General features: G+C 36.8%; 1 protein-coding gene across 1 annotated transcript in view; it reads left to right on the forward strand.

Annotated features, from left to right (window-relative positions):
• The window catches only part of scn5lab (sodium channel, voltage gated, type V-like, alpha b), a 162440-nt gene that overhangs the window by 62299 nt on the left and 81640 nt on the right, over positions 1–18501 (forward strand). Inside the window, 5 exon segments of the mRNA XM_084398457.1 lie at positions 9374–9515; positions 10412–10609; positions 12619–12786; positions 12887–13240; positions 17484–17592. Of these exon segments, the coding sequence (XP_084254583.1) occupies positions 9374–9515; positions 10412–10609; positions 12619–12786; positions 12887–13240; positions 17484–17592 (971 nt within the window).

Genomic DNA, 18501 nt, shown 5'->3' on the forward strand with positions numbered 1-18501 from the left:
AAGAATGTTCATTTCTCTGGGAATCGAACTCATGATTTTGCCGTTACTTCAGGAAAACACAAAAATAAAACAAAAAATGTCAAATAAAACAAAATCTAAATAGTTACAAAAAATACTGTTTATAATATATATATATTTTTTAAACTAATGGTTAAAAAATTGTTTTAAAAATAATTGTGTGTATAAATAAATGTTTATTTTTGCTGTAAGGTGTGAGAAGTATTAATACTTAAAGGTTTACTGTTGTTTTTACCAGATTTTTCGTGAATTGTATTGAATCCGTTTAGGGTCAATTTGATCCTCGACATATAAATCGTACCCAGAATTCGAACATAATACAAGGACACAGAAAAAAGGGGTTTATCACTCAGTAATTGCTAGTAAATGTCACAAGCAATCACAAAGAAACAGCAACTGAATTCACTGTAACATTTTGGAGTAGAAAGACTGAAATAGTATTGTAAAACACTCCAATAATCTTTGTTTTATTTATAACTTGAAATGAAATGTATAAAGCAAGAATCTGTATATGTTTCTACACAGTGCTAAATAAATATAATAATCCCACTATGATGGACACATTGCTAGTGTGAATAGCTGAGAGGAATGTCAGCGCATGTTTGCTAATTGTATATGAGTGTGTGAGAGCGTATGGCAGCTGGCCGTACATTACCGCATTAAAGCGTCTTCTCTTGAGGGATTTGTACAGTATCCGCTCATGGTCATATCTCTACTTATAAACTCTCCCCACGGGAACCTCAAGAACTCACTGATAAACATGTGGTACTGGAGAAGTCGTGTCTGTTTCTGAAGAAAACGAGTCAAAACTCACCAATATTGCGGGTATGTGGGTTGATAATTGACTTTTTTTAGCAAGTAAAAGGCCTTTAGGATAATTCTGCAAACGTCCACCTTCAGCTCACGTCTTTCAGCTGGGAAATTAGATTTTTATCAAGTAAACATAATAATAACTTTGATATTGTTAGTAATATTTCAACTGGACTGAAGCAACCTTGGTTTACTTGATTATCTGAAAAAAGTCTGAAATATGATCATCAGGCTTTTGAGGAAGGTTTATTAGTTCATCTGTCAATCATTGTATTGCATTGCATTAAATGTTTTAAAACTACGGAGATTTGATAATAAACGATGCATTTAAATATCGTCTTACTAAGACATTATTGGCAGAGACGACTGATATTTAAATGATTTTACTGTATGTGAGTTACAAAGATCTCGTTGCTTTACAGAATTTCATCTTTTTGTTCATATAAATATCAGCATTTGCACCAAATTGCATATTTTTGCTCAGTTTGGACCTTTTTTTCCTCCATATTCTCACTATATGAGCCATAAAAGCTTGACGAAATATACCACAAAACATAAAAAGCATATGCAATAAACTATTCCATAAAAAAAACACTAATAATAATAATAAAAAAGTTAAAAACAGCATAAAAATATGAATTAAAACTGCTATTGTTTTGTTCCATTTAACTTTGAGAGAAAGTAGTCAACAAGAATAAAAAGATAAATAATAGCCAGACTTTAATGGACCTTAAAGTCATTATAAAGTCACTGAGTCATTATCCCTCGGATGCTTCTAGGATTTCTCTCCTCGGTTGCCGTTCTCCGGGATTCGATGTTTCGAGACTCAACATGTTCTGAGCGTCTGGAAAGTTATTCCTCCGTCTCCGGCGGCCGCTCTCGTTCAACGAGAATCAAATGGATAAAACATTATCTTAAAAGCGAGTGCTAATCGATAACATGACATTTCAAAATCCAGAGCTTTTTTGCAGTGGAATATATTGAAGATGTAATGGAAAGTGCACGTTGTTCTCTGTGAGTTATCGGGCCGCGGATGTGAAGGTCTCGCTGCCTAATGGGCCGTTGGTGTGAGTTACGACGTGGCCTGGAGATGTTGATTGTAACATCTGGCCGAAGCCAGAAACAGACAAAGGACGAATCCGTCTGTCTCCCGCAGTGATAAAGGCCTCAGACAAACGCGTGTCCACCTCTGATAAAACAGCCCTTGGAAACGGAGAGGCGTTTGTCTATAGGTGTAATACAGGCCTGTTACACAGATTGCGGTTTATGAGGGTCAGAAACAGAAGCTCCTAAAGAAGATTCATCAGTGCTCAGAAGCTCGGTCAAGCTAGTTATTTAGCAAGAGTTAAGAACAAATGAAAACTCTGTCAGTAATTACTCTCCCTCATGTTGTTCCAACCCCGTCAGACTTTCCTTCATCTTCAGAACACAAATGAAGATATTTTTTATTTTATTTGTGATATTTTTTTGTACGTCAGAACGGAGGCTCACTATTGGCCGACGCTGGTCATGTGATGCGTGTGATGCTGGCCAATAGTGAGCCTCCGTTCTGACGTACAACCCCGAAGCGCTGCGCTGATACACCACGTCAACTCACTCAGAGAAACACAGAAGAACATGATTAGTGGAATAAACACATAACCAACATATATTTAGAAAGCCAACACTTCAGAGTTTACAGTTCAAGACTCAGAATTATTGACTGTTATTAACATGGAGATTTATAAGCTCAAACATAAAAAAAAAAAAAAATATTAAGAATATAATTGTCAAATGTATAAAAATATTATGTGAATGTAGTGTAACAACTTATAACCACTATTAAACTGAAGCCACAAGTGTGCTCATGCTTCATTTCAGATCTGAATTTTGAATTTTATAAAACACTTTCTAAGATCATGTCAGGTGAGTTTTTAGAGAAGGCTGATAAGATGCTAATAAAATATTTTATTGCTCTTTAAACACCCATTTGCAGTCTATTGTCTAATGTCTGGCGAGGAGAACGGCTCGATTCATGTGCCATTGTTCTCAGTCAACGAACCTTTCACACTTCTGCCGTGAATGAGACTCAATCTCCATTATTGTTTTATCGTTATTCTTTTGTTTGTATTCAGCCATTATTGGCCTTTATTCTGGCATTATATGACTTGCCCATCAACACCACTTCCATCCCACTGTACATTAATCTATCTGAAGTCTTTCTAGAAAACAAACTAGTATTATAACAAAAAGACTTTATTTTATTTTTATTTTTATAATTTTTTACTCAGTATTTTATTTATTTTTTTAGTACATATATCTAAAAATTCTTAAATCAAGATACAGTTACTAAAGATATTAAGTCTTGTTTTCTGAAATTTTTTTTTAAATTAAGTGAGTTTAAGCCTAAAACAGAAAATCTGAAAAAATAAAGTTAATTCAAAGGAAAACAAGTTACATTTTTCTGACCCCATTGGCAGATATTTGTTATTGTTTTAAGCATAAAGTTGCTTAATTTTTATATATTCCCCCCCCCCCCCCCCCCCCAGACTTAATATCTGGAGTAATTTAGCTTGATTTGACTTAAGAATGTTTAGATATTTGTACTGGAAAATAAGACAAAAATACTTCTTAGAAAATGTGCAGCTGTTCATGAAAGAAGACGTTACAGATGCGATTGATCCGTGTGGGGAATATGAAGTATTGATTCAGTTTTTCATCTACATAAACCATCTGAACGAACTGAAATCACACACTATATAGTGCATTTGGTTTAAAACTTACATTGCGACCGTTCTGCATAGTATGAATGTGTGTGATATAAATGAAATTCATAGTAGATAGTGAAGTGTCCATCATCCGGGGACTCTGTCTACTCTTTTATGAGTGCTGTGAATTTGGACATACGTTTCGACTCACATATTGTACTATATAATAGGCATATTCGGACACAGTGCTTCCATATTAGAGAAAAGACTCTCAGTCTGAACATCAGCACAAACAATGAGACACACAAATGAGTTTTGTGACACCAAATCTGTTTTTAAAACAACTGAGCAATGGACAAATGTAGTGATATGATATTTAATAATACATAGTATTAGTTTCTATTGTTAGTAATACAAAACTGCTGTAAACGGTCTCGGTCAGTGTTATGTAATATGATCCGCTGTCTGCTAATGGTGGGATATAAATATTTTTGTAGCATGTAATGGTTGACCTTCACAAACTCTGGCCGCTCAAACTTGATTGTATCACTCAGTGATTTTCCTGGAGCTCCACACATCTCCATTGAAACGTCGTCTCGTGTGTCGTATTAATTATAGGGTGTTGGTGGATGTGTATTAAAACAAGAGTCTATTAATAAACTGTGATCAGGCTGTATTTTAACAGAACTATATTTGACCTTAATGACACTTACTGAGAGGTCACTCACATGGAGCTAAAGGTTCACTCGAAATAGCGCAGTAAATATGCGACCAAATCTAACAGACCAACAGCTTGATGGGTTTTTAATGGTCAGATTTGTTAGTCGACAAAAATGTTAATTTGCAGCATCATCTGCATCTCATTTTACTTACACTTCTCTCTCTCTCTCTCTCTCTCTCTCTCTCTCTCTCTCTCTCTATATATATATATATATATATGAAGAGTTCAGCTGCAAAAGCCTCTAAGTGCCATCTGAAATTTTCTTCTAGAATGATCATTTTTATCAAGCTCGTATATTGAAGTTCAGTAATTTCACTTAAATGGCAATTTATTGTACTTAGAGGCTTTTGCATCTGAACTCTTCATATATATCTATATGTATATATGAAGAGTTCAGATGCAAAAGCCTCTAAGTGCCATCTGAAATTTTCTTCTAGAATGATCATTTTTATTAATCTCGTATATTTAAGTTCAATAATTTCACTTTAATGGCAATGAAAATTACCTATTAATTGTAATTTAAGTGAAATTATTGAACTTAAATATACGAGCTTGATAAAAATGGTCATTCTAGAAGAAAATGTCAGATGGCACTTAGAGGCTTTTGCATCTGAACTCTTCATATATATATCTATATATATATATATGTCAATAAATAATAAAGATATGGCCTATATACACTAATGTTTGAGAGAAGCACATGTGTTTTTGCTCTGATAGAGACGCTCTTGTTATCAATATGATTAATATCTCCATGTGTCGTGGTACAGCACGTGGCTTTATCCGAAGCTGCTGTTCTTCATGTCAGTGTGTTTGTTTCCCTTGTTCGTTTATTTCCCTCGGGGATCAATTAAGTCAATTAATCCAGCGGTCTTATTTTAGCCATTGTTAGTGTGAGCACAGCTCGCTGGTCACCTTGTGAACCTGGATGGAAACCTGAGTGGAAGGCTGACGGCGTTTTAAAACCGTTCACCTCGTTTCACCTCGTCTCTCTCGCTCTGGTGAAGTGTGTGTGAGTTCTCCACTCGCTCGCTCTGAGGATCAGACTGGGAGACGAGAACTGGCTTCCTGATGACCTCCTCCCTCCTCCTAGAGGCTCAATTTGTCGAAAGAAAAGTTTGGAAAAACAGGGATTTTTCTCTGGTATCTGGGCGGGATGATTTTGCAAAAAACATTATATATCAATATTTTCAGCCTTGTGACAATATTCAAAATATATATCTTTGATAATGCTCTTAAAATCCATTTTTTTGGTCAACCATTAACATTTCCAGTGTCTCTGGGAAGTTTAACAGCCAAATAAGAAGCACATTCAAATCATTATGATATTGTCAATTTTGCTTGTTTTTATATTTCCAGCAATATCATCATGAAAAAAAAATCATGTGTAATTTTTATATCCTTCTAGTTTATGGTCACATAGAGAAGATTATATCCATATCCAAAAGGCAAACAACTAAATTTTTTTATAAATAAATAATATTAATATTATATAATATTATAATATTAATCATAATATATTAAAATATATGGAAGAAATTACACACACATTTTTATTTATTTATTTATTTATGTGTTTATATAAAAAACATCTCCAGATATCAACCAATCCACAATAAGTCATTTCAATCAGAAAACAGTTTATTCAGAGCGTTAGGGTTAGGGTTAGGTTAGGGTTAGGGTTAGGTTAGGGTTAGGGTTAGGGTTAGGGTTAGGGTCATCATGTCAAATCTATTCCAAAAGTCCAACGGTGGCATTTTTTCTTCTGGCATCATCCAACCACAAGCCCTGATCCTCTATATTACTATTCCTAAATATCTCAGCATCATCTTCATCCAATAAAGCATCAGTGTCTCTTCATCCGAGCTCTCTTTGTCTCTTTGTTACTGTATTCTGTTATAGTGATACGTTTAATCTTGCCCGTGTCAATCTGGTTGATCCGATCGGCCACATGATCCCGGCAGAAGCATTCAGAGATCAGACTCCCATAGGAAGTAACCTTGAGTACATCTTGGCTCATAACAACATAACAGTTATTCAACAACACACAGGTCTTCATATTGGTTTACACGCACGGCACCAACAGAAATTCCCAAAGTCCATCGGCCCTGGCCACGTCTTTCTCGGGACCCTAACAGGGCAGAGGGACTCTCTAGCGCCCGAAATAGACCATGTTAAAATGCTTTGTGTCCCGGCAATGCAATCCCAGCTGCCAGTGTGCTGAGAGGGGCTTCTCTGACAAATTCTCCAAGTGACTCTGTGCTGGAACTCAGTGACAGCAGCAGAACCACTATAGACGATCAATGATGAGCCGATCACAGGAATATAGACGATCAGTGATGAGCCGATCACAGCAATATAGACGATCAATGATGAGCCGATCACAGGGATATAGACGATCAGTGATGAGCCGATCACAGCAATATAGACGATCAATGATGAGCCGATCACAGGAATATAGACGATCCATGATGAGCCGATCACAGATTCTGCTCTCGTTTCCCTGTAAACATTACTAAAACAAGGTTCAAAATTGCACAAGACTTGTTTTTAGAGAATATGCTTTGGTTAAAGTTTTGAAGATTTATGATTAAAACAAGAAAAGAAGTATTAGCATTTTGCACAGTGTTGGTTTTCAAGTAAATTGATCTTGTTTTAAGGATGTTTAGAGTTTAGATGGTTATACAAGAAACCTAGACAAAAAAAAAGTGCTGATTACAGTAGTTATTGCCATCTTAAACTGGTAGACAAATCATAACAATTAAAAAAATAAAATAATTTAATTATCACTTTTTTTCTATGCCTTTAAAACCATTAAAAAAACATAATGAAATAATACTGATAAATCATTAATTTAAAAAAAGTTTTTCTAGTTTTTTTTATTTTTATATAAAACTATATGTATATTAGCAATAAATAAAATAAAAAACCTTTCACAATTGAACTCATTTATTCCTTAGCTTTTTTTGGGGAAAACAAGACAAAAATCCTGATTAAATGTTGATTTTAAAACTATAATAAAATAATAATGATCAAATATGGACAACAATCCTGATTAAATGTTGATTTCAAAACCATGATGAATTTGTGTTGTTTTTAAAACCACGATGAAATAATATTTACTCAATACTGATTTTTTTGTTGTTGTTGTTGATAACTGAACCATCGGTATGTTTTTGTGATGAAGTTTGGCTGTAGAGTAGTGTGGGTCGGAGAGCACGTTCTGGCATCGAGTGCCACACGAGAAAGGAAACCGCGGTTGATATCAGTGTGTCTGGGGTCCGAGGGCCCCTGTCCAAATCGAAATGAAGTGGGGCCCGTCCATTAGCACGTCCTTCAGGGACACGGCGAGGTGTGTGAGTGCGATAGCGCCCGTCACCCGCACCCTCACACTTCCAGCATGCCAGTCGCTGAGAGCCAGTCGCCGCCTGCCCGAAGGGAACGAGACTGGCAGAAGACGGGCACAGACTCGCACCACTGGCGCCACCAGCCTCTCACTACTAGTTTCTATGAATATTAGTCAAAGACAAAGTGTTCAAAGATCGCTCACCTTTGGTGCCTATGGTAAAGGTCCCTCTGGATATCAGTTTGAGTTTATAGTCAAGTCACCTTCATTTATATAGCGCTTTAAACAATATAGATTGTTTGCGACTGCGACGCGCAATAAAATGCATATTTTCCATGTTAATCAGAGTGTTTGTCCTAACCAGCCGCGATGGCGACACGCGACGAGTCTATTTTAGAAACGGTTTCAATTTTTTTGTGACGTCGCGCTGGAACAACAAACACAAAGTGTGGCGATGATAATCTCAGGTAGTTTGTGTGCTTTATTGAATGTTAAAAGCGTGTAATGTGACTCTGAATATCATTTAGTGCTCCAGCTTTGTAGCTGTAAAAGCAACAATGGATAATTTACCTCAGATCTTCAAATTAAACAAACGGAAACAAGAACGTTCAGACTGTGAACAAACAAGTGTATTCTTTGACAAAGATTGTTTTAGTAACTCAGCCTATGTATTTTTAATAATGTTTAAATGGTGTAATATTTGTGAATTTGATTATGTAGCTACTTATGCATTTTCTTGCGAGTGCCGTCACTCTGTGCTGTGCGAGTGCTCTCTGGTGCTGTGCACTTGCCGCGAGACTCCGCCCACACGCTGTTCTGATTGGCTGACTCCGCCCACACGCTGTTCTGATTGGCTGTGGGTTTTGATTGATTTTTTCGTCTGGTTAGGACACGGTGTTACAGTGATAATAGGAAATTACAGTAACAGAGATTGTTTTGGCTTTACAGCAGCTCTAGAATAAAGTTATTGTCCAGCTAAAGTTAGTTTTGATTGATTCACTTCTGCTGTAAAGATCATTAGGGGCCGCTAACACGACACCGTTCCAACAGAAAACTTTAATGTGTTCTGGCCATTCATTCATTTGCACATGCATATTATGTGTTTAGTCTATAGATATGCGCGTTTGAATATATGTGTGCGCAGGAGCGTGTTCTTTCTTTACAAATTGACCTCACCAAATTACTTGTCTGACCTGCATAATGCAGAATTTAATAACCCTGATGAAGTAATTATAAACAGTTTGATGCAATTAAAGATGACCTGTTATGCTTTTTTCCGTGTTCATCTTTCTTCACTGTGTTAATGTTGCTGTTTGAGCGTGAAAAAGTTCTTCTCTATATCAGTGTCAGTGTTTCTGAACTCCTGAAACGCCTCCATTGTAGTCTTGAGTTTCTTCCGGGAACGAACACGTCACAATATTCCTCATTATAATAATTCATGCGCAGAATGAAGGGGCGGGGCCTGGTTGAGGTAGTTAGTAGTGTGTTAAACTGGCGGTTATGGTAAGGGGCGGAACATTTCCCAAACACACTCGAAGCGCTCGGCCAATCACAACACACTGCTCCAGCCGACCAATCAGAGCACAGTGTGCTTTTCAGAAGGAGGGGCTTCATAGAGACAGGAAGTAAACAGAGCGTTACTGACAGACTGGGAAGAGAGGAGCCGCAACAATGGAGAATATGAGGAAAATAATCAACATTCAAGCAGGAAAACCTGTTCTAGTAGAGCCTGAAACAACATCACTTTGAAACATGGCCTCTTTAAGAACTAGTTATTTCTCTTTTCTGCAGCAAATGTCCAGATGGTTTTGAATGTTTGAAGACTGGACGAAACCCAAACTACGGCTACACCAGCTTTGACACCTTTGGATGGGCTTTCCTCTCCCTTTTCAGACTCATGACTCAAGATTACTGGGAAAACCTCTATCATCATGTCAGTATTCTTCCTGTTCTCTCTCATTACGTGACATTCAGCCCTCAACTGAATGCGGTTTAATGTACAGGTTGTTCAACATCTGCCAGAAGTTCCTGATTTTCCCTCTAATTTACTTAAAGCAATTGAGATGCATTTACACTACCTTTCAAAAGTATTGAAAAGAAAAAATACTTTTATTTACAGACGCATTAAATTGATCAAAAGTGGCAGTAAAGACATTTATAATGGTGCAAACGATTTCAAATAAATGCTGTTTTATTCTATTAAAGAATCCTGAAAAATAAAATGTATCAGTTTCCACAAAAATATGAACTGTTTTCAACATTGATAATAATCATAAATGTTTCTTGAGCAGCAAATCATCATATTAGAATGATTTGTGAAGGATCATGTGACTCTGAAGACTGGAGTAATGATGCTGAAAATTCAGCTTTGATTACTGGAATAAATTAAATTTTAACATATATTACAGTAAACAATATTTCTTTTAATTTGTAATAATATTTGTAAAAAAAATTATGTTTTACTATATTTTTAATCAAATAAATGCAGCCTTGGTGAGCAGAGGAGACTCTCAAAAACATTAAAAACTTTTGAACAGTAGTGAATATGTAAATATATATATATATACTTATAAACCACAAACTTTTGCATGGTAGTGTATGTAGAAATTAATTTTATTTATCTATTTTCCTCCATTCACTTTTGGCAGATTTTGGTAATTGAGTTTTTGGCCAGTGCAGATTATCTCAAAATGATCGATTTATCAGCCTGACCAATGCATCTAATTAGAATCTTGTGAAAACATATTGCACATCTCAAACAACAAATGATAAAGCAATTTGCGAATTATTGCAGCCCTTGTGATTCGATGCCATTTCTGTGATGCACAGACTCTGCGCTCCGCGGGGAAAGCGTACATGGTGTTTTTTGTGGTGGTGATCTTCCTGGGCTCCTTTTACCTGGTGAACCTGATCCTGGCTGTGGTGGCCATGGCGTACGAGGAGCAGAACCAGGCCACGATCGCCGAAGCCTTGCAGAAAGAGCAGGAGTTTCAGCTCGCCATGGAGCAGCTGAAGAAGGAACAGCAGGTACGTCGGGGTCACCATTCAAATCAGCTGTGCATGTCTCCATTCACATCCCAAACCAGGGTTCATGATAATAATTCATTAAATAACATTAAAATAAATAAATTGGACAAAATAAAACTGAAATCCTGATATAGCCTGATATCACTTCCCAAGTGTAAGTGTAAAATGAAAATTTGCTTATAGCATTATCACATTAATTTTCATTTTACAGTAAAATTGTACTTTACTACAATTTTGCATTTCTGTCTTCATAATTAGAGGTGAAACTACTTCTATAACTACTAATGTTAATAAAAACAATGAATAATCTTTGATTGGGTTCCTAAAACCCAATGTAAAGAATGTAAAGTCCACTTTTAAGTCCAGCTATAAAGTGAAATGTTTATCATATCACAGTTCAAATCGCAATATGACAGAATAATTGCAATATATAATCTTATGTATCCCTCTTTTAAAAAAAAAAACACTTATTAAATAAAGACTAAATATTGTATCTGTTTACTTGCATGTCATGTGATCATCAACCAACATCAGAGAAACGTGAGCATGAGAATGTTTTTTTTTAATTATTAAAATATTTATGTATATGTTTACCGTCTAATGCTGGGTTCAGACTACACAATATTTTTGTCTGTTACGACAGTCAGAATATGCTATTTTGACTCCTGCGTTCAAGAAGCGTTTCAGACTATATGTTGCTTCTCGACCAATCATCGCTTGCCGTCTTTAACGACGTGTACAAATACACAGTAAATAATGTCAAAATATTTTTTTATTGCCGGTCTTGGCGAGTATTCACATAAACACAGTCAGTTATGCTTTAAGTGAACGTAAACAGTTGAGAAAGAAAACGGTAACACTTTACTTGAAGGGGTGTGCATAAGACTGACATGACACCGTCATAATCATGACATGACACATGTCATAAATATGAAGGAGGTCTTATGCATGTTTATGACAACTGTCATTAAGTGTCATTCGCTCAATTATGACATTTTTAATGCAAATATGACATTGTGTGAGATGTCTTTGTTATGGCAACTTGACATTACTAAGACAACACAACCTGTCATAAATATGTCATAAACATGACATAGCAGATTAATTATCAAACTTAAGAAACCACTTAAAGTTATAATGAAGCCATTATAACATTTTAATGACAAATTAAATGTGTACCACTGTACTTGAGGTCAAGAAAAACATTCATGACACAGTTATAATGGCTTCATGACAGCCAATGTCAAAACCAACCACATGACAGTTTAATGAAATGCTAACCCATAAAGCTAAGTGGTTTCTGAAGTTTGATAATTCATCTGCTATGTCATGTTTATGACAATTTATGTTGTCTTGGTAATGTCAAGTTGTCATGACAAAGACACTGACTGGTTATGATGAATTGGTTTATGTCAAGTTGTCATAACAAAGACATCTCAAACAATGTCATATTTGCATTAAAAATGTCATAATTGAGCGAATGACACTTAATGACAGTTGTCATAAACATGCATAAGACCTCCTTCATATTTATGACATCTGCCATGTCATGATTATGAAGGTGTCATGTCAGTCTTATGCACACCCCTTCAAGTAAAGTGTTACCAAGAAAACACACGTGTAACAGTATATTGGGTCCGTGCATCAGGTCTTAAAGTGACAGCAGCCTAATAAACCTGCTTCCAAATTATGAGGTAATATTAAAAATATCTATATGGCAGTTTTTCCCATGGTATCGATGTCATAATTGTGCCCAGTGAAAACGCTGAGTGGCTCGTAACTTTAGAAAACCACTAGCCGCCGTCGATGGTGAGCTAAAGTTAGTGTCAAGCCGTGACGACACCCTACGTGGAATGGATCGTGCACATTTTTGGATTGTTTTTCGTGTAGTCTGAACCCGGCATAAGTGGTTCGGCGGACCAAAAAGTTTGCGAATCCCTGATTTAAGCAATAAGAAATGAATGCAATATTGTGAGTATAGCTACAGCTTTTTGTCCGGTGTCTCTCAGGTTGCTCAGAAAGCACAAGAAACCGAGTCCATCTTGACCGCTGACGTGTCGCCGTTCTCCTCGCAAGGCAAAGGGAATCTCGACCGGAGGAAAAGCTCGAGGCCGATGTCAGAAGGGATGCCGGGGGACGACAAATCAGCCAAGCTGGACACTATAGAGGGGATGAAGGTGGATTTATAATAATAGTTCACACAATAAATTAGAATTCTGTCACCATCATGTTGCTTTCGTCTGTGAAAAAGCCTCAAATTTCTTTCTTTCTGTCTAGCAAACACATTCTTTGCTGGTCCGCACTTTATCCCTGAGGGCCAGACGGGAAAGTCAGGTCAGCATCTTCAACTTCCGGCCGCCGAACAAAGACTCGGAGGTGGATTTCGCCGACGACGAGTTTAGCAATCACGGAGATTCGGACAGTCGAGGCGGTTCACTGGCGCTTCCCTGGAGCCGGAGACGGACCAGCGCTCAAAGCACATGCAGTCACAGCTCCCAGTTCTTCTTCCCGAGCCTCAACATCAACGGAAAACTCTTCGTAGCCATGGACCAGAACGGGGTCTCGGGCCAGGGGCCGCTATCTCCTCTGCAACTTCCCACCTGCACTATGGAGAAGGTCAAAGAGGAAAGCGTAAGTGACTTTAAGCTTCTAATCAAAATGAGCAGGGCTGGTCAAGCTGGAATCCCGAAAATTGGAAAACGGCATGATTGATTTGTAATGAAGCACATGTGCGAGTCGCTCTGGATCTATAGATCAAGTGCCGCTGCTGGAAGCTTCTCTTGTTGAGAAATGAGTCAATCTTGTGAAGAAATTAAAATGGAAGACAAAAAAAAAAAAAAATCACTCAGAAATTGCTAGTCACTAGAAACAGCACATAACATATTGAATTAAATGTTGCGTTTTTGAAGTAGAATGTCTGAAATTAATTTTCTTGTAAAACATAATCCAGTTGGAACAAAGAACTTTTTACAGTGTAATTATAAGAAGTTTGACTGATACTTCTTTACACATTTCTACATAATTTGTCAGTCAGTATGCCGATAAATGGTTAATTTATATCATGACTACCAATGAGCACTGTCACACTTAATTTGACACAATATTATTGTTTTTTTAATAAACATAATAATAATAATTATTAAATTCTTCATAAAGCATATAATGTTTTATTACTATGGTGTAGTGATTATTTACTTATCATTGTGCTAAAATATATTAAAAATACGCTCACTAAGGCTGTAATTTTTTATGAAAAATACAATAAAAACAGTAAAAATTGTGAAATATTATTCCAATTTTAAAACATCTGTTTTCTATGTGAATATATTTTAAAATTTTAATTTATTCCTGTGATCAAAGCTGAATTTTCAGCATCATTACTCCAGTCTTCAGTGTCACATGATCCTTCAGAAATCATTCTAATATGATGATTTGATGCTCAAGAAACATTTATGATTATTATCAATGTCGAAAGTTAATATTTTTGTGGAAACCGTGATACATTTTACTTTTCAGGATTCTCTGATGAATGGAAAGTTCAATAAATCTGTTTATTTCAACCCAGGGATAAAAGTGTTAAAATAATACTTAAATGTCTCCTAAACAGCATCATCGTCTTCAAAGACTCACACAAGTGCAGAACAGACTGCTGTGTGTGTGTTATGTTCATATAGTCAGTCCTTCTATAGCTGTCAGTCACATTGATAATACGCATTACGCTCTTGCCTTTTCTGAGCTGATTTTGACGAGTTCTTCTCTTTTATTGGCCGACTGAAAACATGCTGTGTAATGATTAGTGTTCTGCTAGAACCTTCACCTCTTCTGCTCTTTCCCACGTTCGCAAATGTTCATTTGTCCGCATGTCAGATGGAATAATTCTAATACAAAGACTGAGGTTATTTTAATTTAATAAGTGCAACAGACAGTATGGATTTTTGTTGCTGTTGTCTAGACGTTTTGCATTATCAGCTATTAAGCCGAATGTAGCAGTAATCTGATGATGTTTACAGTGCAGAAGTTATTAAGAATATTGCATGGAGTGAATCTGACAAAAAAAAAAAAAACTTTACAGGTCATATTTCACACTAGAATGTAAAGATAAAGTTAAGAAAATATATATTTGAAGCTTTGGGTTGCATGATTACATTTTTTGCATGATGTAAAATTTTAATAAAAGTTAAAATAGGCTGCATTTTTTAATGCAAAATAATTTCTATTTTTCTTTTAATTTTTGGGTGAAATGTTTAGCAGCTGGTAGCTGAAGCGGCTCAGATTATGAAAAATTAACTAATTAATTAATAAGTTTATATTGAGATTTCATTTGAGTTATGACATAATATTGTAAAAGGTAATGTTAATATTATTGCTATCATAATAAAAATACTCATAATTATAATAATGCTCATAATTATAATAATAATAATAATAATAATCATTATTATTATTATTATTATATAAAATTCTTCAAAATGCATGATATTTTTATTGCTGTTGTCTAATGATTAATTGCTTATAGTTGTGCTAAAATATAGAAATAAATTGAAATCAACTCTATATTTACATATTCACTACAACTCAAAACTTAGGACTTGGTACATTTTAATGTCTTTGCAAGACATTTCTTTTGAAAGACATTTCAACTACGACATCTGCTCACCAAGGCTGCATTTATTTGATCAAAAATACAGTAAAATACAGTAAAAATTCAGTCAAAACAGTAATATTTTGACGATGTAAAATAGCTGTTTGCTCTCCCTTTAATCTCATTGCTGTCTAGGTGGAAGAATTTAGATCTTTTTGATATATTATAAGTGATTTTTCTTTTCTATGTAGGGTTAACATTCATCATCATTTTTAGCCAGTTGAATGAAACGGAAGTACAATGTCATGCCAAGAAATCTGAAATACTCAGAAAGGAGTCTGAGAACTGTCTGGACTGTGTGTTAGAGGCATGGAAACCCTGTTGTCTTGGCGATGTAGTCATGGTTACGTAGCAACAGATGTTGAATAAGAGTTGAGGCGCGCACACACACACACACACAGCGGTGTTTCCCACTCGTCTGAACAGCAGCAGTGGGCGTTATGGTGGGCCGATGTGAAGTGCTCCTGCGTCATTCCTTTGATTACCTGCGATCAAAAACACATTATATAATCAGAGGGTCATTGTTACAGTCAGACATCATGTCATTGTCTCAAAGGCCTCATATTAAAACAATTAAAACAGGCTCTTCCAGCAAACGTTTAGAAAACAAATGCATAAAAGCGTTTGACAAAAATGATCACATTTCCCAAAACACCCATTAACACTTAAGACATTTTCTGCTGAGGGTTAATAGCTGATTTTATTATCTTTTGTTTTGCACTAAACAGAATCGATTTTTAAATGCCACTGAGTGTTGAAGATTAATGTGTGTGTTTTTAGCTAAGTCAATATGATATGTAAAATAAAGTGTTTGCTGAGCCATATCTAGAGACCAGAATATCAGAGAGAATTCAGGGTGGAGCTATCCAGAGCACCCTAGCAACCACATAGTAGTGCCTGGCAACCACCTTGCAATCACCCAGTCACCCTAGCAACTGCACAGCAATGTGCTTAAAATCTTTCAGAACAGGTAGCAACTGCACAGCAACACTGTGGCAACCACTTAGCAACGCCCTAGCAACCACCCAGTCACCCTAGAAACCAGATAGCTGTTGTCTAGAAACGTTCAGAAAACTTAGCAACTGCACAGCAACACTAGCAATCTCAATCTCAATCTCCCACAACACTGTAGCAACGCCCTAGCAAACAGCTAAACACTCTACCAACCACATTGTAATGTGCTTAAAACTGTTCAGAACACTTATCAACTCCATAGTAATGTCCATAAAATCATTCAGAACAGGTAGCAAATGCACAACAACACTAGCAATGCCCTTGCGATGGCAAAAACATAGCAACACCCTAGCAACCACCCAGTCACCCTAGAAACCACATAGCTGTTTGTCTAAAATCATTCAGAACACTTAGCAACTGCACAGCCACACTAGCAATCTCAATGTCCCACAACACCGTAGTAACCACGTAGCAATGCCCTAGCAACCACCCAGTCACCCTAGAAACCACATAGCTGTTTGTCTAAATTTGTTCAGAACACTTAGCAACTGCACATCAACACAAGAAATGCCCTTAGAACTTAAAATCATTCAGAACACTTAGCAACTGCTTAGCAAGGTGCTTAAAATCATTCAGAACAGGTAGAAACTGTACAGCAACACTAGGAATGTCCTTGCAATCACCCACAACAATGTAGCAACCACATAGCAACACCCTAGCAACCACCCAAACACCCCAGCAACCACATTGCAATGTGCTTAAAAGCATTTAAAACGCTTGCATAAAACACTGCACAGCAATACTAGAAATGCCCTAAGTAACCACATAGCAACACCCTAGCAACCACCCTGACACCCTTGCAACCTCAAACCAACCTTTTGTTTTTGTAAAACTTTGCTTAAAAGCATTAAAACACTTAACAACTGCACAGGGATACTAGAAATGCCCTAAGCAACCACATAGCAACACCCTAGCAACCACCCTGACACCCTTGCAACCTCAAACCAACCTTTTGTTTTTGTAAAACTTTGCTTAAAAGCATTAAAACACTTAACAACTGCACAGGGATACTAGAAATGCCCTAAGCAACCACATAGCAACACCCTAGCAACCACCCTGACACCCTTGCAACCTCAAACCAACCTTTTGTGTTTGTAAACTTGCATTGTAATACATATTATTTGAAAAACATTGTAAAATAAATATAAGTGAAAGAGAAACCACTGAGTTCTAAAAATGCATTATGAAGGCATTTATGTGAATGTTCTGGTCTTACAGGGGCACAACTCCACCAATGAGCTGAGCAGCATGCTGTTGCCCCAGCTGCCCCAGGAGGGCCGAGACCGGGCCCTGAGCGCCACCAGCTACATCACTGACGCCATGGAGGGTAAGACAGCTACACAACAACAACAACAAACCAACACCGATCACAAACGAGCCAGCGATGAGATACGAGCCCTGAAAACACTCCATATGCACACAAAATCCACATTCAGTCTTTTTCTGCGAGGTGCGTGCGAGGCCAGGAGAAGTGTCTCCATCTGCTCACGGTTAATATCGTCCCCCGAGATGTCGCTCGCTGTTGTTATTCAGTGGAAAGGTGTAACCCTCCCAGTGATGCTCCAGACTGGGACATCACCTGGCCGGCACAAGGAGACCGACTCTTCCCTGAGCATTTCAGCCGATAAATAATAACGTGACAGAACGTCCTCGCAGTTTCAAATCTGTTACACCTTATCAGGAGAGTGTTTTAGGAAACTAACGAATAGACCACCTGTAGATGTTTATATAGAAACTAATACAAGTGATACATTCATTTTCATTGTTTGCGATGTTCCTGCTGGGAACGAGCTCGAGCATTTAAAACGACAAAATTGCAGAGCGTGCATAGAATAAACAGAACAGAATGATATCACTGTCATTGTGATTTTTTTTCCCAGCTGATGAACGATAAAAACATTGACAGCCAATCAGAATCCTTCCGACTTTAACGAGCTTGAGCATTTAAAGTGACAGACGACAAAATTGTAGCGGGCTTCGAATAGACAGAACGATATCACTTTCATAGCGATTTTATTTTCAGGTGATGAGCGATAAAAACATTGACAGCCAATCAGAATCCTTCCGACTTTAACAAGCTCGAGCATTTAAAGTGATAGACGACAAAATTGCAGCACGTTTAAAATAATCAGAACGATATCACTTTCATAGTGATTTTATTTTCAGGTGATGAACGATAAAAACATTGACAGCCAATCAGAATCCATCTAACTTTAACGAACTCAAGCATTTAAAG

This window comes from Rutilus rutilus, assembly GCF_951802725.1.
Source record: "Rutilus rutilus genome assembly, chromosome: 24".
Lineage (NCBI taxonomy): Eukaryota > Metazoa > Chordata > Actinopteri > Cypriniformes > Leuciscidae > Rutilus > Rutilus rutilus.